Source organism: Vulpes lagopus, chromosome 6 (genome assembly GCF_018345385.1).
Source record: "Vulpes lagopus strain Blue_001 chromosome 6, ASM1834538v1, whole genome shotgun sequence".
Classification (NCBI taxonomy): domain Eukaryota; kingdom Metazoa; phylum Chordata; class Mammalia; order Carnivora; family Canidae; genus Vulpes; species Vulpes lagopus.
The window spans coordinates 105,199,435-105,227,363 of record NC_054829.1 but is presented as its reverse complement, the minus strand read 5'-3'; the positions used below and the strand labels follow the sequence as shown (position 1 = coordinate 105,227,363).

General features: G+C 36.6%; 1 protein-coding gene across 1 annotated transcript in view; it reads left to right on the top strand.

The window, feature by feature from the left end:
- Positions 1-27,929, top strand: part of COL25A1 (collagen type XXV alpha 1 chain) — a 444,869-nt gene that overhangs the window by 332,955 nt on the left and 83,985 nt on the right. Inside the window, exons 11-13 of the mRNA XM_041759382.1 lie at positions 7,031-7,057; positions 9,273-9,317; positions 27,723-27,776. Of these exons, the coding sequence (XP_041615316.1) occupies positions 7,031-7,057; positions 9,273-9,317; positions 27,723-27,776 (126 nt within the window). The remainder of the gene's footprint in view (positions 1-7,030; positions 7,058-9,272; positions 9,318-27,722; positions 27,777-27,929) is intronic.

The following is a 27,929-nucleotide window of genomic DNA, read 5'->3' as shown; positions in this document are numbered from 1 at the left end:
AAAGAGGAATCACTCTCTCAAATCTAGGAACCCTTTCCAATAACAGATGTATGATGGTTTAATTAGTAAACTATGGAGGAAACCCAGTAGATAGAATTTAATAATTTTATATTCATTAATTCGTTGTTTCAATTTAGTCAATATTTATTTGCTAGGCACTAACTAGGTACGGAGGACGTAAAATATGTGACCTAACGAACTTGCTACCTAGTCAAGTAGATTTTATAAATAAGTGAATATATTAAAACATAACCAGCTAAAATGTGCTAAAGAAACACAGAGGACAAAAACCAGTTCTGTCTGGGTGCATTGGAGAAGGCTCACAAAGGAAGTGAGTTATGACTTCTGAGCCTCAAAGAATTATTAGGACCTTCACGTGAAGACTAATAGGAGACTGCTTGGGAAAATATAAATGATTAAATGTGACTGAAGACAGAGTCCATGAAAGACTCAAAACAAGATATGAGGCTCTCCCATCTCAGCACTATCCTGCTCATTCTTGTTTATGCTGTATTCCTTCCTACCCAGTTCAACTAAATCATTGACTTTTACCCTGAAAACATTTCAGCACACTCTCTTATATTCTAAACATTTCCCAATAGTGCCTAGTTTGGCATTTCCACACACTTAAGCTATGAAATCTGAATCTTGTAAAACATTACTTGAATTATACTCCAGACATACATATAATAGTGGCTAGAGTTTATATTTCTTGACCTTCCCTCATCAAACATCCAAGTAGAATATGGAATTTTATATAAGTATATCTTAAATGAATTCTTCTTAAGTAAGGCAAATTTTCATTATTTATTTCAAATTTCCTCTGTTTATAAACCAAGTTAATGTATTTTCTGATCTTACCATACATTTCACCGGGTTAATATCTTTGAAAAAGTTACAACTAAAGTCTGTTACACCATGTCCCTAAGAAATTCTGGTACTAATATTTTATGACTCCAAAAGTTAGATTATATGTGTTATCATTCTTCCCTACAGAACCAGGCTTTAACATATTTTCTTCATTTTGCCTAACTTTTATTAAACCATGGAAATATTCTTAATTTAAAAAGGGAGCAAATTTTAAATGGCTTAATAGTTTTGAGCTTTTATCCTCCCCTTCACAGATGGACCACCTCTTTTTTGTTCCCTGTGTTTTTTATTACAGAAGCTGGTTGTATATTCTTGTATCCAGAAATGACCAACAGCTTTCAGAGCTTCAAATTTTACTGTTAGCCATCAGGGACAGAACAGGAACTGTGTCCGCCCCCTGCTCACACAGAACATCATTTCCTAATAGCAGGCAACCAGAACTTGCCTTAAAACACCTCCCAAGAGGCAATGTAAAGCACATCATTTAGAAACTCTGTATCCTGTTTAAGTAATTAATACCTCAATCAAATTTGTACTAACATTGGTGGTGTCAGAAGAATTCATTAATTTTTTTCCATTCTATTTCCATTCCATGATCTTTCAAGCTTTTTTCTTTAATTGAAAAGAACTTTTTAATTAAAAATGCTTTTTAAAAAAAATTTTTACAAACTGGAAAGTGCAGCTAATGCATAATGGTTGTAGAAGCATCCATTTCTTAACTGTGTGCTTTGAAGATTAATTTGGGTTGATAATTCTAGCTATGGTTTACATAATGGCTTTCTGAAGTGCATTAGAGACCTTGGACCTACATCTACATGCACAACACTTTCCATAGTAATGAGACTGTGTAACTAAGAAGATTTTTGCTTGGCTGTTTTAATATAGAAGCCATGAACTGAATTCCTGCACTTATTTTCGCACTTAGAAGTATTCTAGAGGCTATTAGAATATTCCAGTAGTGTTAGAATGACTCAAGTAAACACAAGGGTGAAAAATCTTCTCATTCCCATCTTGAGACAGTGTTGTATGTAATACAAGAACAACCTTGATTTATTTATATGTATGTATTTATTCCTATAATTTTTATCATCCTCAAAGTAAACACTGTTGTGCTTACAAAAATCTGTAAGTCCACACAAATACCATCTTCCTTCCCTAACCATATCCCCCCTCAACTACCTACCTATAGCCTCTTTGATGTTTTTGAAACACACTAACATGTACCCATCTCTTGCCTTTGTACTTGCTGTTCCCTTGCCTGGAACATTCTTCTCCCTTCTATATGCATGCCTCTGACTGATCTTTCAGAGCTCTGTCCAAGAGCCACTTTATCACTGAGGCCTTCACTGACCTCCTGACCACTCTCACTTTAAAATACTACCCCATCTACTTTTTCCAATCCTTATTCCCATTTGCTGTAGCACTTACCACCTGACATACTTTTTGTTTTACTCATTTGTTTACTTTCTCCATTCATTAGAATATGAAGTCTAGGAGGGCATGCATTTTTGTTTATTTTGTTCATTGTGGTTTCCTCAACACCAAGAATGTTGCCTGACACTCAATGGGTCCTAGAAAACTCTGAAGTGGATGAATTAATGAATGAATACAAAAGAATTCACTCAACAATTACCATATCCCAGCCACTGTGCACTACAAAAGACATTTAGTATGAAGAAAGAAGTAACCAGACAATTATAGTACTGTTGGTAAACTCTATGAAAGAAGTGCTGTCATAGGGGTGCTTTAGAGAATTAAAAGAAGGGGACATAAGCCCACATTGAGCTCTGAGTGATGGAATGGGTAGAGGAGAGAGGACCAAAGAGAAGTTGAAGGAATATGGCAGCCAAAGGTACGAGGGGCAGAATGTGAAAGCATGGCTCATGTGGTGAACTACAACTATTACAAAAGCTCACATTTTTCTCAAAAGCTATGGAAAGCCATTGAAGGATTTTTCAGTAGAGGAAAGGTATGAACACATTAGCCTTCTTGAAAGCTCACTCAGACAGCACTGTGCAGAGAGGGGGGAGGAGACTAAAGACAGAGCACCCTCGGGGGGATGCCCATCAGCTAGGTGGGAGAGAAGAGGGTTTGAACAAGGGCATAGTGATGTAGGTGACAAAGAGAGCATGCTGGAGAGATTATTGAGTAATTAGCTGATAGAATTGGAGCAAGAGGAATAAAGGATCACCCTCAGGCCATGAGTAACACACTTTTTGGTGAAGGCAGTCACCAAATGAGGACTATCATATTTCTTGTTCTTTTTAAAAATATTTTATGTATATATTTGACAGAGAGAGGAGAGAGCAAGCACAAGTAGGGGGAGCAGCAGAGGGAGAGGGAGCAGCAGGGTCCTCACTGAGCAGGGAGCCTATGCAATGCGGAGCTCCATCTCAGGACCCTGGGATCATGACCTGAGAAGGTAGATGCTTAACCAGCTAAGCCACCCGAGAACCCCGACTACCATATTTCTTTGACTTACTTGCTCACCATAGTCCACATATTTTATAATATTTAAAAATGGAATCTAGCAGTGGTGAAGGTAAACAGGAAAGAAAATCAAGTGTGCTAATTTCTTTCTTGTTTTAAATTTTAACAACATTGCATAGCTCTTCATGGTCTCTTCCAAAAGATCACCAAAACTTTGGTTTAAAAATCTGTCTGCAGATGAGTGATGTTATCACTCCACACTCAGAGTTTTTCAATGGCTCATTTAATTTTTATCTTTTGAGTACATCACCTAGAACCTGTACTGAAATAAGTGTAAGGTTTAAATTATAGTTTGACACTTCTGGAGTAAAAGAAATGTAGTTTAATGTGTTGAGATTCCATATAGTGTATAGTTTTTAATCTTGAGACATATACACAGAAATTATTTTGAAAAATAAAAAAGCCAGATTATTCCCATATAAATTGAGTCTCTACAAAGTACATGCAAACATAAATGTGCCCACCAAGAAAATATCTAAAAAGGAAAATTTATTGATTAATAAAAATGGAATAAAAAGTTCACTGTTTAGTTTGGAAAAATATTGATCCAAACTTGAGTCTTAGGGAAAATAATAATGGAATTATTTTAGAAATCTTAAAACACTAGAACAATTGGCTTTAATTTTAAGGATAATAAAAGCACTAGTTTGACTAGAGTAGTAAACTCATGACCTTGTTTATCTGAGTCATTCATAATGACTTTTGAGCAGGCTGAAAATATAGATAAATTTAAGACGGTTAGATTAGTTAGTGATTGGTTATGTGGCATTTTCCCGTTACTTTATTCATTTATATTTGTTTTATATTTATTTAGTTTTACTAGCCACAAAACTAGTCAAATGTAAACATTTTAATCAACTGGTAGCAATATACTCTCAACTTCAAAATCAATTTTTGGGTAGTGAAGCTTTTGTGACCACAATGTCACAGCTATATAATGGGATTATTAATCTAAGGATACTCAAAACACACAGATAAGCAAAATCTTGATCAGCAAAGTAACTATTCAGAGTGTGTGTGGTGTCTATACTTACTTGAATGTATGTCTCTGCCTTATATCCAACTTCAATCTATTCCCACTCCCCTGCTAGTAATAGATGACACTATTTGGCTTGCTACCATTTTTCCTGCCAGTGAGATCAAAGAACTATATGCACATTTTTGGTAGCTGAGAATATATCCTTGCAATATAGTTATGAAAAATCCACAAAACACGTAATCACAATTCAAAGTTAATGTTACATCTTTAAAACTGCTTTTATTTTTAGAGTTTAGCAAAAATAGAAGTAGTTTCCTAACTGTGAAGAAAAATTTTATATTTATTTTCTCTATAGCTATCCTTTGATTTTCATGAAATAATTGTCTTAAAATAGACAATATAATTTTTTGAACAATAAAATTTTATAGATTTCACAGTTATGGGCAGTCTTTCTAAATCTTTAATGTGATCGCGCAACAAATTAGAAAGTACAAAAAAATGTTAGTCTCTAGTTAAAGCACTTGATTTCAAATTTGCTCTGATTTTTCCATGAAATATTCCCCTCCTGCGTTATCCATCACTGTAGTGAAATATTCAATTGTACTGAACAGTCTTTTTTCAAGTGGCAAAGCTAGGCTTAAGTGGAAACAAACGTTTCTGAATTGAACATATACAATCTTAGTCTAAACATTGAATTAATGTACTTTTTGTTATATGATTTCCTTTCTAACATCAACATTTTAAGAAATGAAATGCCCTGGAGATCCTGGGGCAAATGGAATCATAGACCATGATAAAACACAAATCTTCTTTGACTCTCAGCTCTCCCATTACTACAACTTCCAAATTCTGCCTTTACTTAGCATTAGCATTTACTTCCCAAACAATTGACCCAAGTGAGAGATGATTAAACCTGTTTATGTGCTAAGGGAAAGGAGCTAGTGGAAACCGGAGGCTCTGATACAGATGCAAGGATAATTGATGGAGAAAGATCCCTGAGGACAGAGGCAAAGATGGATTCCAGAGTCTACTGGATGCATCTGCCCACAGAGGAGGGGTGCCTCTTCTCCCTCTGACTTAGGAAGAAAGTCCACGTGGGTTTGGATTGATGAGAAATGTGATGCTGAGGGAATTTACATCTGATAGCCTCTATTTTCTCTGCAAAATCTGAAACGGAGAATTTTAAATAGAAGGGGCGAAATGGGGAGGGAGGCTGTCTGACCACACAGAGATACCAGATAACCAGCTCATTAAGAAGTTAGTTGGTAGAGTAAATAAACAAAGAATATATAAAGGTGATGTTGCATGGTGCACTTTCAATAACCTAAAGCTGATTTTATGAGGAAATTCTTAGTCTTCCTGTGAGGATTACAAAATAATTTATGAGGAACAGATTCTCTGAATGTTCCTAAACGTGGTGTATTTTTAATAAAAAAAATTATTAATGACTAATTCTCCCTCTAATGTGCACTCTAGTGCTTTCTTTAATGTTATAAAGTATGAATTAAGATACCGATTAATTGAAATATCACCCATTGAATATAGGCTAGTCCTTCATTAGGTGTAATGGAATACAGAGCTAGTTAATATGAAGTGATAGAGTAAACTATCATTTACTACCACTTATAAAGTATGGCTTTGTTAAAATATCATAAAATTAAAAACATTTTTGAAAGAATTAGAAGAAAGATGCTTAATATATTTTTTAATATTTTATTTATTTATTTGAATTGGGGAGTGACATAAGCAGGTGGCGGGGCAGAGGGAGAAGCAGACTCCTGGGGAGCAGGAAGCCCCAATGCAGGCTTGATCCCAGGATCCAAGGATCATGACCTGAGCCTAAGGCAGATGCTTAACTGAATGAGCCATTCAGGCACCCCAATGCTTAATATTTTAATGTAAAAATAGACATAAATAGAATTATAGCTGTATGTCTTTGTGTGCTCTTTTCCACCTTCCCAAAGCTGTACTTTATTCTATATAAAGGCAACAGAATCCCAATGCTGATTTCATGGTTGAAAAATGGCTAAACCACAGAACTACTATATTCCCATTTTATATGTAAATATTCCCATCTATCTTCCTAAATATTCCCCTCATGCCCTTAGGTTATCAACAGCTAACGCATCTTTTGTTTCCTTGTCTGGTACACAGTAGATGCCACAGTTGACCTTGGCATCCCCTAGTTTGTAAACAAGTTTTTGTGCTGGCCAATTGGTCATGTTTCATACAAGGAAGAATAAAACAAAACATGTTTCTTTGTAATGCTATTCAATGATTCCCTTTGCAAATCTGCTTACTGAAGTTTTGCAGATGCAGAAGTCACATAACGTGCTGTTTGGTGGGGAACACCATTGCATTTTCGCTGCTTCTAGCAGCAGCATCTCCATCTTTCTAAATGAGATTGAGGTGACAGATTTGCAGATACACCGGAATAGCAAAGATTCCTTTTTTAAAGGAAAAATCAGAATCTTACTGCATATGCTTAATGTTCTTCAAAAGAAAACAAGAGAGAAGAAAAGACCTATTGTGTACTTCCTACCAATAATTTTCATTTTCCTTGATGTACAAAACATCAGCATATTTCTGCACAGCATAGAATACCTTGCAGACTAGGACAGTTTTAATTGGTCATTTAAGTATAAATGGTTACATTATTATGTTAATTGAATAGTTTTTCTTTTTTTTTAGGGTCCTCTGGGGCCTCCGGGACAAAAGGTAGAGTATAAACAGTACTGGGGAAGTAATTATACTTGCATTGCGTAATGGCTAGCATGAGAGGTGAATAGAATTAGCTACTGTAAGCCATGCTGAAGCATCTGGATTGTGCATTCTCCTTTCTAAAAATACAGTCATATAATGTGAGCCATCAGATTTCTAATCAACTCCATTATAGAAAATCCAATAAATCCAGAGTAAACTTTTTTTAAGCTGTCTGCCAAACTAAAAGTAGGTTATTGAATTTTTAATTAAAATACTGGCAAAACATTGAGACAAAACTTAGAATTTGAAAGATCATATGACATTGCAGATTGAATGCATGGTCCTAGTCAAATATTATGACCAAATGACTATGGAACGGACCAGAACAAAAGATGTACTTGTGGTTTGGTGGCAGTATTCCATTGGTCCACTAGTGTTTTCCTTTGCTGAGGTAATCTGAAGAGTGACTTCCTGATTGTCATTTCCCAGTCATCAGAATTCACCATTACATTCTGATGGAGAGGGTCCTAGTGCTTCTAAATTACATCATTACTACAGTAGTAAATATATCAATAGTAGGTAGATGGCCCTTTGCCAACAAAACATCATTAAATTCCCATTCTCTGTTACAACTCTAACCTCACAATGGAGAAAAAGAGATATTTAACCTGCAGAAAACTAAAGAAAGCAATTGTATTACAACAGGTGGAAAAGTGATTATTCCTTATCTTTGGAATCCATCAAAGATAGAGACTTTTTATCCCCCAAGCACTGGGCATGTGGCATCTGTTGAAACATAATCCTACTAACCAAGTAATAGCCAATGAGTTGTGAGACAACTTGAGTATAAGAACACTTTGTCCTTTGCAATAATGTCTCTATTAAGCATGGTGTGAAATTGTAAATCTACCCTAATCCACATGCGACCAGGGTAAAATTACTGCCCGAGGCTTCAGGAAGTCTTTTAATGACCCACTTAATATAATTACCAAAAGCACTAAGGAACTTGCCATTTCAATTTGTTTTGCATATAATGACTACATATTTTTTAATGACTACCTTTTTAATAAACTTTCTCTTTTAGAGCAGTTTTAGGTTTATATTTACTCTTAAGGAAAAACTTTTTCCCATTATTATTAAGAAATTTAATATCATACATCAACTTAGTAAAGTCTGTTTTTCTTTTTTTTTTTTTTTTAATTTTTATTTATTTTGATGCACAGAGAAGAGAGAGGCAGAGACACAGCAGAGGGAGAAGCAGGCTCCATTGCACGGGAGCTGACGTGGGATTCGATCCGGGTCTCAGGATCGCGCCCTGGGCAAAGGCAGGCCAACCGCTGCGCCACCAGGATCCTAAAGTCTGTTTTCTAGTGCTCGACAAAGAATAAACATTTTATTTAAAAATGGTTTCTCCAGAGCCTGAAAGGGGAAATGACATCACTATTCGAAAACATTTGTTAATGTTTCTATATCCAGGTAAATGTCATAGATTTTCTCAGGTGATAATTAGCTTTTTTACTCTCAGTCCACCCCAACTACGTCCAACCATTCATAATCACCCCAGTGCGCATGTGCACACACACACACACACACACACACATACACATACACACTTAATATTTGACTACTGTTGTTATTCCTATTCAGTGTTTAACATTTGTAACACCTTTTCTAGTCTTTGGAAGACATATTCACATTCACCTGGCTTAAACGTACTCCCTGAAAATCCAGGAGAAAATGCTTCAAATACAACAAACTTGAGTTTACACCATGGGTGCCTTATTTGACTAATTGTGGAACAAGTAGTTGTTATTTTAATTACCTTTTGTTTCATGGTATTTAAACTCATGAAATTCAAGAGTTAACTGCTATTGCTAGGGTTTTCCAGATGAAACTAAGCCTATTTACTTCTTAAAAGCACCACAATTTAGAGCCATTGGCCTTCTGATAGCTATGGATCCCAGTTGATGATGTGAATTTCTTTAAAAATCATATTAGAATTAAGTGGATATTTAGAAACATGGTTAAATTTAACTCTTTAGTTTCTGGGAATGCGGGATGAATCTGCTTACATTAGTATATATTTGAGTACAGTGGATAAGATCTGAAAAACAGCCTCTCACACCTGTTTTAACAAGGTGAAATTATGGCTGACATAATTACTACTACAGATTCAGAATTGAAATATTTTGTGATTATATCTGCTTAATTTAATCATGTGTCTTCTTAGGGTTCTGTTGGAGTACCTGGAATTCCAGGAGTGAATGGTCAAAAGGTAAGTTCTATTGAACATATTTGATCATTTAAAGGGATTAAAATTACAAAATTATTCTAGTCAATAATGTTAGTAAAAAGTTTGTATACTTGTAAAAACACTATATATACTTTTGAAATGCAGGGAAATTATGGTGCAAAAGATCAAACTAATTTTTAACAATGCATTAAGTAGTCAGAAACTCTTAGAAGATTTTCCATTTTATTTTGATAAATTTTGTAGGAGATACAACTGGATCTTTTTTATAAATATACATGGAATAGGAAAAATTTTGTGTTTAACAGTAATTGTGATAGACAAAACACACTCCAGTTTATTCTTGTCAAGGCAAAGTGACATGTATTATTTCTTTCACTAACAAAAAATATCCTTACAAAAGGAACCTATTGGCATAATCTGAGTCCAGAAGCAAGCTCTTTCAACTGTTAAGAAAAAATAGGATTTAAATAGACTTGCCAAGGTCTGGTAGTACTCTTTAATTGTACTGTTAATAATGAGGGGGAAAATAAAATAAGAAAACCCCATAACTTACATAGACATCTATGTGTGTGGTTATATCTATTCCTGCAACATACTTACTGGTTGGATAAAGCAGCAGCATCCCACAGGTGAGTCGGCTATTCTGTATGTGTTCCCCTGACAGTGCTGACTGGCTTTTCAACCTGGAACCTCTACAGAGAAGAGGAAAGCTATAGGAGCAGCTAACAAAACCAGTCTGCCAGCAACCGGGAAGCTGAGCTAGGGACTTTCTTATCTCCGTCAGAGTTCTTGGACTAGCCCTATAAAATCCTATGACCCATCAGCCTGTGTTCAACAGAGAATTTTATTATTATTTTTTAACTAGGTTTTATTTTATTTTTATTTATTTTTTAAAGATTTTACCCATTTATTCATGAGGGACACACACACACACACAGAGAGAGAGAGAGAGGCAGAGACACAGGCAGAGGGAGAAGCAGGCTCCATGCAGGGAGCCCGACGTGGGACTCGATCCCGGGTCTCCAGGATCAGGCTCTGGGCTGAAGGCGGCGCTAAACCTCTGAGCCACCTGGGCTGCCCCAAAAGAGAATTTTAAATCTCTGCATTCTGAATTAAATTCTGGAATCATAAGGAGCCCAATATTTACAGACAGAATAGACCTCCTAGTGACCTTTCCCATCTTGTCCATCTTTTCTTCTCCAATAAGATATTAACAATCATAAAACCTACAGAGTAGCTAACAAAAAGCATGAGTCTGCCACTTACAGGCCACATGGTTTTTGGCAAAGTCCTTGAATTCTCTGGGCCCAGTCTCTTCATATGTAGAAGGAAGACAATATGTTTCTACCAATTAGGGTCAATATGAGGATTGAATGGTAAGCAGACATAAATCCCTTATGATAGTGGTGATCTTATAATTAAATTTTTCCCTCCATTTCATTTTAGTGAAATTCTGGAAATTTGGTTAATCCATATCTTTTTTTTGTATATATTTTTATTGGAGTTCCATTTGCCAACATACAGCATAACACCCAGTGCTCATCCCGTCAAGTGCCCCCCCTCAGTGCCCATCACCCAGACACCCTAACCCCCCGCCCACCTCCCTTTCCACCACCCCTTGTTCATTTCCCAGTTAGGAGGCTCTCATGTTCTGTCACTCTTTCTGATATTTCCTACTTTTTTTCTCTCCTTTCCCCTTTATTCCCTTTACTATTTATATATTCCCCGTATGAATGAAACTATATAATATTTGTCCTTCTCTGATTGACTTACTTCACTCAGCATAATACCCTCCAGTTCCATCCACGTCGAAGCAAGTGGTGGGTATTTGTCGTTTCTAATGGCTGAGTAATATTCCATTGTATACATAGACCACATCTTCTTTATCCATTCATCTTTCGATGGGCACTGAGGCTCCTTCAACAGTTTGGCTATTGTGGACATTGCTGCTATAAACATTGGGGTGCAGATGTCTCGGTCTTTCACTACATCTGTATATTTGGGGCACTGATTATATCTTAAGCAAGATTCTTTGCTTCCAGAATTACTTAATTCCCAGTGAAATTTGATGTCCTTAACCAAGGCTTATGGTATCCGTTAGTCCACAAACCAAACATTCGTACTCCTCAGGAGTGAACAGCCCAGGTCACTGCTCTATTTGCCACTTAATAAAATACATGTCTGTTTGCTTCGCAAATCCTGGTAAAGAATGAAGATTAACTTTCTATTTAGAAAACTGCAGATCATGGAGGGAAATATAAACATTTGGAAGTATATTCATCCTAAGATGAATTTTAAGGTCAAGATAATATTTGGAAAGGACAAGATATGGATATGAGAAATGTTTTTAACATTGATGAAGAACAAAGCTTGTACACCTAAGGTTAATATTTTGTTCTTTCTTCTTTGCTTCTTTTCTTTTTTCAACTTTGGGACAATCATGAAAATTTATAGAAACCTTTAACCTGAAGCAAAACAACTTTAAAACTGTCACATACATGTTTATGAAGACTGCATATTCTTTATTTTTGCAAAGGAAATATGCAATTTCCTTAGCAAGGGAAAGGAATGTGACATTTTCTTATCCTACTCACCAAGTTTAAATTATATTTCAAGGAAACAGACAGTTAATATTTGCAGTTTTATGTCTTGGTATACATCTTTGTGGCATTTTAAAGTGTTTTCTAGAAGACCTAGGGAAGCTAAATAATTTCACGCTTTTATGGAGGTATTAGCAAAATGTAGTTTAAGATTGTTTTTCATACTCCATAGAATTTAACCTAAAACTTTGTGGATGAAATTTGTGTTAATAACAGTCATTATCTAACATTTGTCATATTTGCTGTAACATCTTTAGGAAAATAAAGTGCAAAAACCATAAGTCCTTCACTGAAACAGCAGGTCATATAGACAGTAAAAACAAAGCTAGAAATAGAATAGTAATTCTGTACTTAAGCACATGAAACGTGTTTTGGATCTCTACAATTTGTTTTTCTAAGAAAAGAAGTTAGAGTGACATAATTTTTTAAAGTACCTAAATGTCCTCAAACTGCCTTAAGAAAACATTTTTTCTACATTACAATTTCACTTTTCCAAACAAAAATATGTTGCTTAGAAAATATTTTTCAGATAATGATTAAGGAAGAATCAGAAATATATCAAATAACTAGAAAATAGAAGGATTTTCCTCTTACAAAAAAGAAAGGAAAATATTTTTTAAGTATTTTGTTTTCCATCCATTCAGATAGACAAGATTGGTGATTGGCTTTGGCCAATAAACTTGGTAGTGATATATATTTTTTAATTTTCCTCCAAATATGGGTTACTTTGACTGCCAACCTGAATTTTTCTTATTTTGTAATGGTCTTCCGGTTGTTCAGATTGTATTAGGAGAAAGGACTCACATAAACAGTAACATGCCATTAAACCGCAATCTAGCTCTTTCTGGCATCATAATCTACAAAGGGCTCCTCCTGAGCATCTCCTGTGAAATGCGGAAGGCAGCGTGGTATGGAGGAAAAGGTGTGAACTCTGTAGTCAGACAGAGAATGGGTCAGATCCTAGTTCTCATCTGGGCAAGTTATATAATATTTCGACAGCTCAGGTGTAAAATATAAATACAGACCTTGCAGTATTAACTAGATAATGTCTCTAAAGTGAACTTAATGCTATAGATTCTCAATATGTTACTAAGTGTCTGTAGTAATAGTATTCCACTGTAAGAGTTTAGGCAAATGAGCCCTGGGCTTACCCTCACGCAGGGAGCAGAAGGCAGTTGAATCATTATAGGAAGAATATGAATATGTAAAATTACACAGGAAAGTAAAATGTTCCTCTGTCCTCTGACTCTTTCCCCATTCACTCCAGTGCTGGCCTAGAATTGGGATGCTCTGTGCTCTTCTATCTCACGTGCAGCCTTTGAAAGAGCCTTTTCCTGTCTGGGCTTCAAGGAAGTTTCGTTCGTGAAATGAGACCAGGGACTGTACTAATTTATTTCTAAGTTTCTAAGAGAAAAGTCACCAATGTCTTATTTTTGATTCAACCAGCTTCTAGCATTCTCTGTTCCCAATTCTGAAAGCTGTTGTTTTCATGATTTGGATTTATTGCCAGCAGGCAAAGCAATTAGGGTAGATTTAATACTAAGTCTTACCTAAAAATCTGAAATGTTGTCCTCTTCTTCCCTAGCTAATTATATTGGACACAAAAATTTTGTAATTCTCAAGGATAGATCTTGTTAAATTCAATGTATAATTAACATTTTATGCTCCATTATTCATTATGACTCTCTGTCCTTTTTTTAAGGATTTATTTATTTATTCATGAGAGACACAAACAGAGAGAGAGAGGCAGAGACACAGGCAGAGGGAGAAACAGAGGGAGAAGCAGGCTCCCTGCAGGGAGTCCGATCCTGGAACCCCGGGATCATGACCTGAGCCAAAGGCAGGTGCCCAACCACTGAGCCACCCAGGGGTCCCTATTACTGTCTCTCTTTTTCACAAACACACCCACATGTATACATGGAGAGATGTGTATCTGAATATTTGTCAATTAAACCCTGCTTCTCAGATATATTGGAAAAGTAGAAGCTTTTAAAAATAAGTTTGTAGTAGAACCATCTTTTAACCTGAAGAATCCTTTGACAAAATTAGTTGCTATCTATGATTTTTGTATATACATGTGTATCAGAACTTTAAAAATCTCAACTTTTATGAAACGTTATTAGAACCCTATTATTTTTTTTATTCTTTTACATTAAGTGGAACCTATAAAAACAAATCATCATAATGACACTTCACTTGAATAACAATCAATGCCCAGTACTATGCAAATACCACTGAAGAGGAGATCTGAGGACAGAGACAGGGTACATTAAAAATCTAATTGATGCAGTTAACACCCTTGTCTGTTTGTCACTATGAAAATAATAATAAAGGTTTTCAGGATTAAAAATCAATTATTTGCCTAACAAGCTAGAATATTTCTGAGGCCCCAGAGTCTTGGGATTGTTTTCAAAGCAGGTGATAAATATTAGAAGATCTTATTCATGTATTTTTCAAGTATTTTCTAGAATTTATTATTTTTAAAACTTCAAAATATAATATAAACAAAGAATGTAGTTAACATCTCATCTATGACTCTATCCCAGATAGCTATGTGATTTTTCAGGAACATTAAATTTTAATTAATTTATAGTTATGGTATTTAGAGTTCCTTTTCATCTCTTATCCATGGGTCTTACGGTTTTTCACTGACATTAATCCTCACAGCATACTTCTAATGGCATTTTTATTGTATGTGTATTTAGAGAGCAGATAAATTGAAGCTCTCAGGCTTCCAAAGGTCAAGCTATTTATTCAAGTCTATTCAGTGGGCTGTTCAATGAATGCAGTGTTTTTTATTCTTGATTCACTTACTGTAACAACTAAATACACTCTTTTCTTGGTTCTGTCATTAAGCAGTCTGAGTTAAATTCCTAAAGGATTTGAATCTGGTATAGTTCTGTTTGTTTTCTGATTGGTTAGCTTAAAATTTTCTTGTAGCAGAATTTATTAAGTGGTCCCATTACCCAATATAGTTGTGACTTTCTTTTTTTTTTCAGATTTTTAAAAAAGATTTTATTTATTTTAGACAGAGAAAGAGAGAACGTGTGAGAGAGCACAAGCAATGGAGAGGGAGAAAGAGGCTGCCCATTGAGCAGGGAGCCGAATATGGGACTTGATCCCAGGACTCTGGGATTATAACCTGAACCAAAGACAGCTGCTTAACCAATTGAGCCACCCAGGTACTCCTAGTTGTGACTTTCTGGTTTTAGACTTTAAAAAAAGATATCAAGAGTAAATGAAGTGATTGATTTCTGATCCAAGATTAATTAATAGTTCAGGGAAAGTATCTTACAGCAGTTCAATCATTTTGCAGGTTAAAGTTGAGACAAATTACTTTTATTAGCTTTTCTATCTTCTAAAGTTAGTAATTAATATACATTAGAATTCTCAGAACACATGACGTTTTTCTCTAGTCACTGTAAGAATAGGATGTGTTCTTTCTTCCAAAAGAAACACCATCTAATTGAATTTAAAAGAAAAGAACAGAAACACCATCATTTTCCTATTACAGAACATTTCTTATAGTCTAATCACTGTATCCTTAAGTGTGATTCATACATTCTCAGACATTTTCATTTACACGCTTACTCTTTAAGAGACTTTTCACTCAGTTTTACTTGTTAAGTGAGAAAAATAATATTTTTATTCTTTATGTAATTAATTTTAACTTCCCTTAGAGAGGCATCAAAAGTTAGTTATAAGAGGTAGTTTAGGGATACCTGGGTGGCTCAGGGGTTGAGTGTCTGCCTTTAGCCCAGGGCATGATCCTGAAGACCCGGGATCGAGTCCCACATCGGGCTCCCTTGTATGGAGTCTGCTTCTCTCTCTACCTGTGTCTCTGCCTCTCTCTCTCTGTGTCTCTCATGAATAAATAAATACAATTAAAAAAAAGAGGTAGTTTAACGTTGGCTTGAAATAAATCAAGTATGGTAAAGCTTCTTTTTTAAACCACTTTCCCCCGACTTCATTTAGCCATATTACTATAGAATTTGATAATAGCTATCATTCTATTCTACTAAAATATCAGGTGGCGGGAGAATAAAAAGTTGAGGGAAAAGGATTCTTGGGGGCAGGGATGTGAGAGAGGCAAGCTACTCCAGGCTGTCCGAAAACAAACAACAAAGCAAATGTGGTTGGATTATGATATCATCGAGTCCACTTATTTTATTTTTATTTTTTAAGTCCACTTATTCTAATTGAAAAGATACTATCTTTTATAGGAGGGATCACAAAAATGATTTACTAGATCTGACTCAATTGCATAAGTAATCTGGGAAAGCTTTCTTAAAGAAAACTTCCCATAAATGGGTCCACTGATTCACTTGATTTTTTTCAGTCATCTGTGCAGCCCTTACTACTAAGTGTCAGGCACCATTTGAGCACTGATGTTCAAGCTCTCTCAGTCCTCATGGAATTTCCAGCCTAATTGGGGATGGGGGCTTTAAATGAACAGTTAGGCTAAAAGCCTATTACATGACAATTCTGTTAAGAGCTATGGCAGAGAAGCACAGGGCAGCCTGGCCTGGTGGACAGAGCCCGGCAATGCTTCTCTAAATGGGTAGGTGACTTTAGGTGGGCCCTAACAGGTGAGCAGCATTTGGCAAGGAGAGAGAAACTACCCCTCTGGTGCAGTACCTTATAGATCAAATTACAGATGATCTTGGTCTTAGAATTTGGTTTCTGAAACACCCTATTATCGACCATTATAGGGCTTTTGTATTCATCATACTCTACCTTCTCTCCAAGCTTAAGACCACTAAAATATTAAATCAGTGCAAGCCACAAAGCCTTTCTTATATCATTAGCTCTGACCTCTAAATGATACTCTGGATTTTGAAACTTGTATTAAAAAGAAGACTGCAGGGGTGCCTGGGTGGGTCCTTTGGTTAAGTCTCTGGCTTCAGCTCAAATCATGATTCCAGGGTCCTGGGATGGAGCCCCATGTCAGGCTTCCTGCTGAGGGGGGAGCTTGCTTCTCCCTCTGCCTCTGCTGTTCCCCCAGCTTGCTCTGTCTCTGTCTCTGTCTCTTTCTCTCTCTCTGTCAAATAAATAAATGAAATCTTAAAAACAATTTTTTTAAATAAGTTTATAAGGGTACCTGGGTGGCTCAGTTGGTTAAGTATCCAACTCTTCATTTTGGCTCAGGTCATGATCTCAGGGTTCTGGAATGGTGCCCCACATCCAGCTCTATGCTCAGCACGGAGTCTGCTTGAGATTCTTCCTCTCTCTTTCTATCTCTCTCTCCCTTCTGCCATCCCACTCATGCTTTCTCATAAATAAATAAATAAATAAATAAATAAATAAATAATAAATAATAAATAAATAAAGCTTCAATGAAATAACTTATTGTGACAATACCAATGTATTAGAATCTACCTAATTCCATCCATTTGATACAAGGCCACATTGCCAATCAGTAACCATTTTCCAACTGCCGAACAGCTTCAGTGGGATTAATTTATGAGAAATTAAATTTCTTTCTGCCCAATGCAGAGAACAGAAGAGTGCAGTATATAATAAATCCTAATTTGTATTCAGCATTTACTATCAGGTACTGTCTTTAGTATTGTGTGCATATTAGCTTACTCATTCCTCACAGCAATCCTAGGAGGTGGGAACTAGCATCCCTACTTTGTTAATGAGCAAATGGGAGCACAGAAAGGATAAATCTTTTGCCCAGAGTTACCAAGGTGCTTGTGGTGGAGTTCAGCTTCAAAACCAGGCAATGTGTTCTCACTGCACATGACTCTGCTTCTACCATAAAGAACGAGGATTTTAAATTCAGAGTATCCCAGCTTTGCTCTTCAGTGTTTATATGACCTTGAGCAAGTTACTTTCCTTCTCTAAGCCTTATCAACGGAGGATTAAAATAGTACCTCAAAGTTTAATCAGAAAAAGTAAAGTGATAGATGTAACTTCATTTAAGTATGTTAAATATTTTAAAATAAAACATTTAGTAAGATTAGACTATGTTCCTATCTGTACTAGGGGCATTAATAACTCCATGACTTAGGGGATCCCTGGGTGGCTCAGCAGTTTAGTGCCGCCCTCAGCCCAGGGAGTGATCCTGGAGACCCGGGATCGAGTCCCACATCGGGCTCCCTGCATGGAACCTGCTTCTCCCTCTGCTTGTGTCTCTGCCTCTCTCTCTCTCTCTCTCTGTTTCTCCCTCTCTCTCTGTCTCTCTGTTTCTCCCTCCCTCTCTCTCTCTGTGTGTGTGTGTCTAATGAATAAATAAATTAAATCTTAAAAAAAACCCTCCATGACTCAGAAGCCTCCTGGGTGTATAAGCAAATGTTAGTAAGAACTATTATTTCATTCTACTACTCTTCACTGATCTTTAGAATTTTTCCAGCTGGACATACCACTTAACATTTCTATTAGTAATTAAGCACATTCTCTTCCCAAGAGAAAAAAATAATTTATCATTCAAACATACATAGATTTATCAATAAGGACTATGCTTTAGGAAAGAAAAAACTAGCTGGGTTTTAAAACTTTAAATAATGGATATATTATTAAAGGCACATTATGTTGCCAGTCCTAGTATACTTAACAGAACCACTTTTAAAAATAAAGGTATTTATTGATCACGGAACTTGAAAGCTAATGCAGGCTTCAACTTTGCTTTGCTCTGGCAACTAAACCTCATCCCTAAGAATCCAGATTCTTTCATCTCTTCACCCTGTCTTTCTCCTTGCTGCCCTCAGCCTAGCTCCTGCTCTTCCCATGGGAAGCCTAGGGCTTCCTTCTTTCATATCAACATGCAGAGAGTGAGTGAGTGTTTTCCCCCAAACATCCCACAAAACTTTGGAGTTCCTTTGTAAAAGGGAACAGAGAGGTCATGGGCTCCCCCTCCTCCCCTGGCTTGGAAAATGTCAGATTCTGATTAGCTACTGCCACTGCAATTTCTTTTCTAGCAACCCCAGTCGCGTGGAAAGTTGCAAGAATCACTAATTGCCTAATTCAGAAGAGATACATGTAACACAAGGGAGCAGAACTGTGTTGTATTGGACTTATCCCAGTCCCTAAGAAAGTCCGCCACTTCACATAACCCACTTTATCCATTTTTATTATTTCTTCCTGAAACATAAGTCTTTGTTTTATATCTCTTTTTCCCCAGAAGCATACACATAGTGAACACACACACACACACACACACACACACAGAAAAGACAGTCTTCTGTGGCATCATGTTCTCTGGTTGGTTTTTGCTCATTTGGGCACCTTTCATAAGTTATTTAAAAAGGAAATACTGGATAATGTTTCCCTTAGACTCAGGCAAGCAGTACTTCTCATCTTGCTTCCTCTATCCTTCCTATGGTGTGATCCTACCCACAGAGTGAGGAGTCCACAGGGCCAAGGAGGCATGCCCACTAAAAGCCCAGTTTTCCGGGCAGCCCAGGTGGCTCAGCGGTTTAGCGCCGCCTTCAGCCCAGGGTGTGATCCTGGAGACCCGGGATCGAGTCCTGCATCGGGCTCCCTGCGTGGAGCCTGCTTCTCCCTCTGCCTGTGTCTCTGCCTCTCTCTCTCTCTCTCTCTCTCTCTCTGTGTGTGTCTCTGTGTGTGTGTGTGTGTCTCTCATGAATAAATAAATAAAATCTTAAAAAAAAAAAAAAGCCCAGTTTTCCTACTTCTTGATTACATCCCAGGTACCCACAATTCAAGAATTCCTGCCTCAACTGTTCTGATTCTGCTTCTAGTGCCTGTATTGGCCTCTTCACCAGGTCCAAATTTCCCAAGCGACCACACAGCTGGTGTGTGCACCCCTAAACCCATGGGTGGCCTTGGCACTGCTATCAGTAGGGAGCTATGGGCAAAGCTTGCAGGCTGTAGTGTTCACACACACCCCCAAAGCCCTTCCTGGTGAAGAATAGGAATGAAGTTGGGAAGAGAAGAGAGGACATTAGCACTGTGGGGTAGAATGTGGGGTCATCCACGTGAACTTCTACCCAAACCTCCAAATCTCAGGGGTGTGCTCGAGGCACATAATTTTCATTTATGTAAATTTCACCCAAATTAATGCAACTTAGCTATTTTCTGTGACTACTAAATTCTTAGCTATCATTTTGCATTTGAATTTCTTTATTCAGATTATATTTTGTACATTTCTGTCCATGGTTAGTACAAAAACTAAAATAGTCTTAACCAGCGGACTTATTTCTGAAATAGTCCATGCCATAATATTATTGATACTACTACCATGTTTACTTATTTTACATTCTTAGACATTTGTACTTTTTTTTTTTAAGATTTTATTTATTAATTCATGAGAGACACAGAGAGAGAGAAAGGCAGAGACACAGGCGGAAGGAGAAGCAGGCTCCATGCAGGGAGGCGGACATGGGACTCGATCCCGGGTGTTCAGGATCGCACCCCAGGTTGCAGGCGGTGCTAAACCGCTGCGCCACCGGGGCTGCACACATTTGTACTTTTTTTAAAAAGCACAATGAAGGTTTGGTTACTAGGTTCAGTTTAGTTACAACCTTAATCAGTTTAAGACCCATTTCAGTAAATTATCTGAAATAGAATGTTTTCATTAGGCTCCTGGCTGAAAGCCCTGCCGGTTTTCTACTCATTAGTATTCATATTACTAATGTGGACAGAGAGATTCTAATTTTAGGGAGGGGTTTTGCCGATTAGATCAACAAAACAGAGCCCTCTACAGGGTGCCGGATTCTCCAACATATAACCAAACTCAGTCACCCAGGTTTTCTGGTTTCTCTTTTGCCAAGTTACAAAGCCTCTTCTGCCTATTGGCAAGAAGGAAAAGACTTGGAGACTGGGCATGCAAGCAGCAGCCTTTTAGAAACTACTAAATCGCATTACATAAGAGAGTGAAGCTGAATGCCTAGGGTGGTCTAGGAGGGAGAGGAGGAAGAAGAAAGGCAAGATGAAAGCCAGCAAGATGAGGAAAGCTGCCTGTTCTGTGATGTGACATCTTCCCAGGTACACCAGATATTCAATCCTGAGCTCACAAGAGACCCTGGGAGAGTGGAGTTCTGGAAGCAATTGGTGAGAGGAACTGACTGACCCATCTGAATTGGTGTGGGGCAAAACCAAGATGAACTCCCAGGAGTCCAGGGGAGCAGGTCTCTATTCCCTTCATCTGTGAAATTGGGCCTTGAGCCAAGTCTAATCAGGTGTCTGGGGAATAAGGAATCACCAGGCAACATCCTGAGTCTAAAAACAGCAACAAATAGTAATAATATTAATATTATGTTGGGAATTTAAGTTCAATAAAATTTTCTAAGTACCTATTTAAAGCAATAATAAAACCTAATCTTAATCCTTTAGAGCGGGGGGGGGGGGGGGGGGAGCAAGCATTTAATGTATTTGCACACACTTCATAGAGAAGCTGAGTCCCACAGAAGCTTAAGCAATTTGCTCTATGTCACAAGACCAGAGGTGGAAAACCTGAGATGAGGCCAGAGGTTTCCTGAAGTCACTTTCCTCTTTCATGCTCAAATTTAACAGATAACAAACATAATAAAAATGAATAAGGGTTTTTTTTAGATACAAGTTGCTCAAATAGAAGGAACACAAGATGAGGAATGGGAAGACATGGGCTCTGATCTTACATCTACTCTTTGCAGGTATTTGCCTCTGGAAAAAATACTCTCTGAATGTGCTTTTTCATCTTTTAAGAATGACTCACTTGGTTCCTTCCAACTAAAATATTTCACTGTTTTGTGAGTGCTTCTGCTTGGGGTGGGGCAGATGTTAGGGGCAAATTCCAGAAAAAAAATTAAAAAGACTGATATCATGTTCTGCTCAGTATTACTCTTTCCATCCACTGCTGGTCCACGTTCCTTGTAGTTATTTTCCTCTTCTGTGTGGATGAGTTCTTTTTGAGATGCAGTACTTAAAAGAAACAAAATCTGATTTGACAAGTGAATGTAAAACTATGTTAGGGTGAGTTCATGAAGCTCTGCAAGGGTCTTGGGGGAACTTCAAAAGACACAATAATTCTTAACCAGCATGGCCTCAGCTTCTGTGGGTGCAGGAAGGAGCCGATGAAAGAATATATTGGAAATACATAGAAGGCGCAGTCTCTGTACCCACACAGAACTGTGGCAGCCTTCAGTGCTTCAGGCATCCACCCTTCCCCTGGGAGAGTCCTGGAGGTGCTCAAGGGCATGAACCCCTTGGAAGCCATGACAGTTCTCATTCAAGTCATCCTGCCCTTCGGGAGACTCCTCCCCGCCACGCACCCTGCTGGTCTTGTACCCCGAGCTATTCCTCTGTTCTGCAGTTCAAATGTTTCAGACTGACCTACCTGAGTTGTAGGTGTCACTGCTAGATTAACATGTCTCCCATCTTTTTCCTGGGTCCCCTTCTCTTTTCTCACCAGTGGCTGCCTTGTTGTAGCTGAGACACAGAGGCATCTCTTGCAGCCATGCTTATAGATATTCTAGTTTCCCAGAAGAAAAGTCTTGCTATCTTAGTCTCTCACCAAGCCTACAAGAGTTTTACATTTCCATGTGGGCTTTATGTATATGCGTCTCCTGTATTCATTCATTTTTCCAACATATATGTACTTAACAATTATTATATGTAAGGTACAGTTTCCAGGCGATGTGGAAAGAGGAGTGAACAAAGTAGACAAAGTTCATGTTCTAAAACCTGGCATTCCTAGTAGGGGAGACAGATTTGAAATAAAAAAAAAGTATGCCTCATGTGGTAACTAGTGCAATAAAGAAAATTCAGTAAGGTAGTGAGCATAGGAAGTGGTGGTGGGGTATCCAGGCAACCCCTGTAGTAAGGTAAGGGGACATTTGCGCTAAGGCTGAAGGCCATGAGAGGTGTGCAAAAAGACAAGTGATTTTTTTCCAAAACATTAAAAGCTCTTAAAGGTTGGGGCTAGGACTTTTATTTTATTGTGTCATAAAATGCTGCATTTCTATACATTTCAAAATACGTAGATCATTTTGTACCTCCTACCTTCGCCCAACCCAGTGTTCATATTCATTTGCCATTAGACAACCAGAGTAGAAAATTAGTAAACTAAAGTAAGCTAGAGAGAATAAATAGGAATGGAGAGCAAAAACCCATTTTCTTGACTCTTCCCCAGAGCTGGATCTAGAACTCCCTCTTGGGTGACTTGCTGCTTTCAAATAATCTTCCTCTACCAATGTTATTTACCCAATTGCTGCCAAAGCCTCTGTGGCCCCCAAAGCATTATAAAAGGACACCCACCACCTCCACCATGTCTTCCTGGAGAAGGGGACTAAAGGCCAGTCCTGCTCAGCCTTCAAGCCACTGAGATTCCTCTGTGCACTGTCACTGTCAGGAAAAAAGCACACTCAATGTTTCAGATGGCAGTGACCATTAGTCTTTATTTTATTACGTGGACACACCAACACCCCCTACTCCAGAGGTAGAAGAACAACCTTAAGACCGATGCCATGTTCACAGCATAGAGAATATAGTCAGTGATGTTATAATAACATTGTATGCTACGTACACTCATGGTGAGCATACCATAACTTATAGAGAAGCTGCATCTGAATCACTAAGCTGTACATCTGAAACTCATGTGACATTGTATGTCAATTATACTCAAATAAAATATTAAAAAATAAATTAAAATAAATTAAAAGATAAAATTAAATTAAAAAATAAATAAACCTAAGGAAGAGTTGAAAATTCCAGAAAAAAAATTAAAAAGACTGATATCATGTTCTGCTCAGTATTACTCTTTCCATCCACTGCTGGTCCACGTTCCTTGTAGTTATTTTCCTCTTCTGTGTGGATGAGTTCTTTTTGAGATGCAGTACTTAAAAGAAACAAAATCTGATTTGACAAGTGAATGTAAAACTATGTTATGCTGAAAATTTTAAGATACGACTCCTTGTAAATTCCCATCGCCAGAATAGAAAACAATTGCCCTCAGGCAGCAATATTACCATTAAATGACCTATTTCCTGTTAGCACTCAGTTTCATAAGACAAATACATTCCTTCCTATCTTTCAGTATTCTTTCAAGTTGCCCCTGATTAGCATACCTGAGATAATTGTAAAAGTCCTGAGCGATGTCTTACATTAGAGTTCTAAAGAGCATTTGGTTTGAGAAAGAGAGAAGGGAAGGAAGAAAGAAAGAAACAAAGTAGCAAGCTGGCTTTCCTAAAGGTCGGTACAACTTATTTAAATACACACATCGTCATATTTGAGTAATACACAGGGAATACTTTAGAATTTAAAGTATAAGAGAGAGAACCCTATCATCTACCTGTAAAGATGTTAGCTGCTGTTTTTTCATTATTACTATCTTTGGAATATCCTTCAGTACTTGTGAAATGCATTCGGAAATAGATGAACAGTTTCTCTAACAAATAGGAGACTCTCTACACACACGTGAAACCTAATTGTCATTTTTTTGTCTCTGCTTTTCTGATTTTTCTGCATATGTATATTTTTACTACGTTATGTAGCAATGTCATTGTAACTTTATTTGAAGGGGACTCATAATATTTTATGCTCATATACCAGAAAATATTATACTCAAATAAAATATTAAAAAATAAATTAAAATAAATTAAAAGATAAAATTAAATTAAAAAATAAATAAACCTATATGACTATACTATACACTATATGACACATGGTTTATTCTTCTTTAACACTCCTTTTGATTCATGTTTCTTTATTTAATGAAGTGCAAGAAAACTTAGCTCAAAAAAAAAAAATCCTGTGACCTCAATTAGATGTCCTCTTAAGTTATTTTTATATGTATTGTTTTTTCTGGCTCAAAACTCAGCTCTTTGGGCACAGGTATCTCTCATGCCTATTTCATCTTTATATCCCGTGAAACACTCAGCCCAGAGTACAATAGCTGGAAAATTCTCACTAAATCTTAGCTGAATAAATTAATGTCTTCCAGAATCCCATAGCTCAGACTTGGCGCTCAGAGTTCTCCAGCTCTTCATCCTTAACATTCCTTTCCCACAACCTGGCGAACTAGGTTGGAAAGTAGCAGAATGCTCCTTGGCCTCCTAATATAAGCTTGAAGATATTCTTCTTGACATAACTTATTAGAAAGGTAAAATGCTCTGAGTCACTTTGTCACTTTTCCTTCTTTTCCTCTTCCCTTGCTTCATTCAGGAAAAAAGCTTTATTCATTTTAAATTTAAAATTAAAATTTCAAAATTTTAACTTTAAAATTTTGTGAGATACTTATTGAAATTATAAACACGTGAAAAAACATTTAACCTTACGAGTGATAAATGTAAAATTGGGCAACAATTTTACTGGGCAACAGTAAACTCTTATTTGTGCTTATTAAAATTGCCCCCCAAATAATTAAAATTGTGATATTCAACGTTGATGAAGTTGTGAAAACCTAACACAGAGTGGGGGCCGATTGAAGCAGATAAAACTCAGATTCCTTTTGGAAAGCAATTTCAAAATATTTACAAAGGTGGGTTTTTCGTTTATCTTTAATAGCAAAAATTGGCAACAATCAAGTATTCTTCTGTTTGGGACAGATTAAACATATGATCACACCTGACTTTGTTAGAAGATAATCAAACCATTCACAAGACAATCATGAATACCATGGGAAAACAACTACGTAGGATCAAAAAATAAGAAATCAGCGTGTCAAACTATGTAATAAGCTTACAATTGCTTGAAAACACGTAAGCATAAATAAGAAAGACTAGACGGAAACAGGACAAATTAATTATAAGGGTGATAGAACCATAGGTGCATTTTTTTGTTTCCTACTATGTTAAAAGATTATTTTAACAATATATAAACATTTTAAAAAGGGATCAAGTTTTAGTCTCTCAGTGTTCATATATTAAAGAGGATGTTAACCAGATACCTAAGCAATGTCTCTTTTCCTTGTTTCAGAATCACGGCATGTACTTTGTTCAGTTCCAGGGGCTTAACCATTTTTTTATTATTATTCTGGCTACCATGGTTATTCTTTGAAAGTCTAAACAAAGTTTATATTGTTTCCTGGCAGCATCTCTTATTTGCATTAAACCATGAGTTATGATATTAGTGCATCCTGTTGTGGATTCTTTGAAGAGAGCAGACTTGATAGCTCTTCTTCTGTTGCAGAGTAAATGATAGTCCTCTTTCAGGGCATTTTCTATTTCCAAGTTGTTACTCTTTGTGATGTACAAATAGATGGTCAAAATTTTCCTATAATGGCCATTGTTCTTCTCTCAGCATTTTTGCCATTTATCCAAGGAAAGTGCAAGAGTTACAATTATAGTGTAACTTTATATACAAAGCAGAATTTCTTCCAGAAAGTTAAGACTTTAGCAATTATAATAAACCAGTATAGTAGTAAAATATTATTTTGCTCTTCTAGAAGGATAACGTAAGCTTCATATTCTTCGTTTATCTTGGAGGTATACCTAAATCATCTTTATATAAGTTATATTTAATCAGGTTTCTATACATTCTGAAAGGTCATTTATAAATGAGAAGTATAAACCAAATGATAATGAGAATAGAAATACTCCCATGAATTCTCTCCCAGTTTTTAGTTGCTTTCATTCATTCAGGAATGTATCTACTGCTAAGAGCACAACCTCTTAAGCTAGATCATGAGAGTTGAAATCTTGGCTAGAGTTGTGTGAATCTAGAAAAGTTACTTAAACCTCTCTGTGCCACAGTTTCTTCATCTGTTAAATAGAGATAAAAAAATACATCGTAGAAATTTGTGAGAATTAAATGAATTGATTAATGTAAAATTCCTGGACCTTAAATATGGTACTATTATTAATGTACATGTTTTCGAAGCTGAGAGCACAAATATTAAAATGGCGCAGTCTCTGCCCTGTAGGTGACTTAGAAAACACACTTAAAAATCAACTAAGTTTGCTGTGAACCTAAAAGTGCTCTAAAAATAGTCTTTTTTTTTTTTTTAATCAATTAAAGAGCAACTTTACTACCCTCAGTGAAAAGAAGAAAGCTGTCCCATCATTGGTGCACACTGTAAATGACTTTGGGAATGTTTTTAAATGAAAATGAAATTCTGGTTGATATGACTCTGAGCCACATGGAAGCATTGAGAGCCAGATTATCTCACCTTTGCTTCTGGGCACTTCATGACTTATCCTCTTTGGAAAATAATTGCTAGTTCAGAGCCTAGGAAAACTGTTATACAACCTCGTCTTTCTGAGATGGGAAACTTTTCTGACCTAGTAACATCATCTTTCTCCCAAAAGCCTATCACTCCATAGGACAATGAGAGCCACAGTTCTGAATGTTTTATTCTAATTATTTTTTACCATGAAATTGAGAGGCCAAAGCCATGTTTATTTTTGACTTTTGTGTCAAATGTGTCTAATTTTGTAGGTATTCAAAGATGTGTGTGTTCTTTAAGCTTTAGATTTGGAAATACTTGTTAGATTAAGTCTCATAAATATAATGATTTAGTCTTTATTTTCCTGAGCTAATGAACCACTTAAAAGTTCTCCATCAAGAGAGCTTATATTTTCAGATGTCTTTAATTCATTCCACAAATATTTACTTATTGCCTACAAGGTACCCAATACCATGCTAGATACTCATTTCTGTCGGTAAGTTGCTTCAGCTTTCTTAATGGAGAAAAGACTGAACAAAGGAAATTAACCCTATGTTATCCTTGGTCCTTAGCACATAGAATTTTGGACCAAATGAACTCATTTGTATTTATACTAGTAGGCACTTATTTTTCTACTTCTATTTTTTTATTTTTTTTTATTTTTCTTCTTCTAGAGCATTATTGGATAGTTATATCCTCTAATGATATATATATATATATATATATATCTTATGGATTTTGTCTATTTTATTTAATAGTATCTATTTTTTTCATGAGGGTGAGCCCGGGTTGCCTGGAACAGTAGGACAAAACGGAATACCAGGGCCAAAGGTTAGTACAATGAAACCAAGCAGAATCATTTGAGATTTGAGTTTTCATGAAATTATAACCTATAACTTTTTTATAGGTCCCACTGGTTTTACTTGGATGGAATATTTGTCAGTAGTATAATATGCAACAGTATAAAAGTGTGACTAATGACCA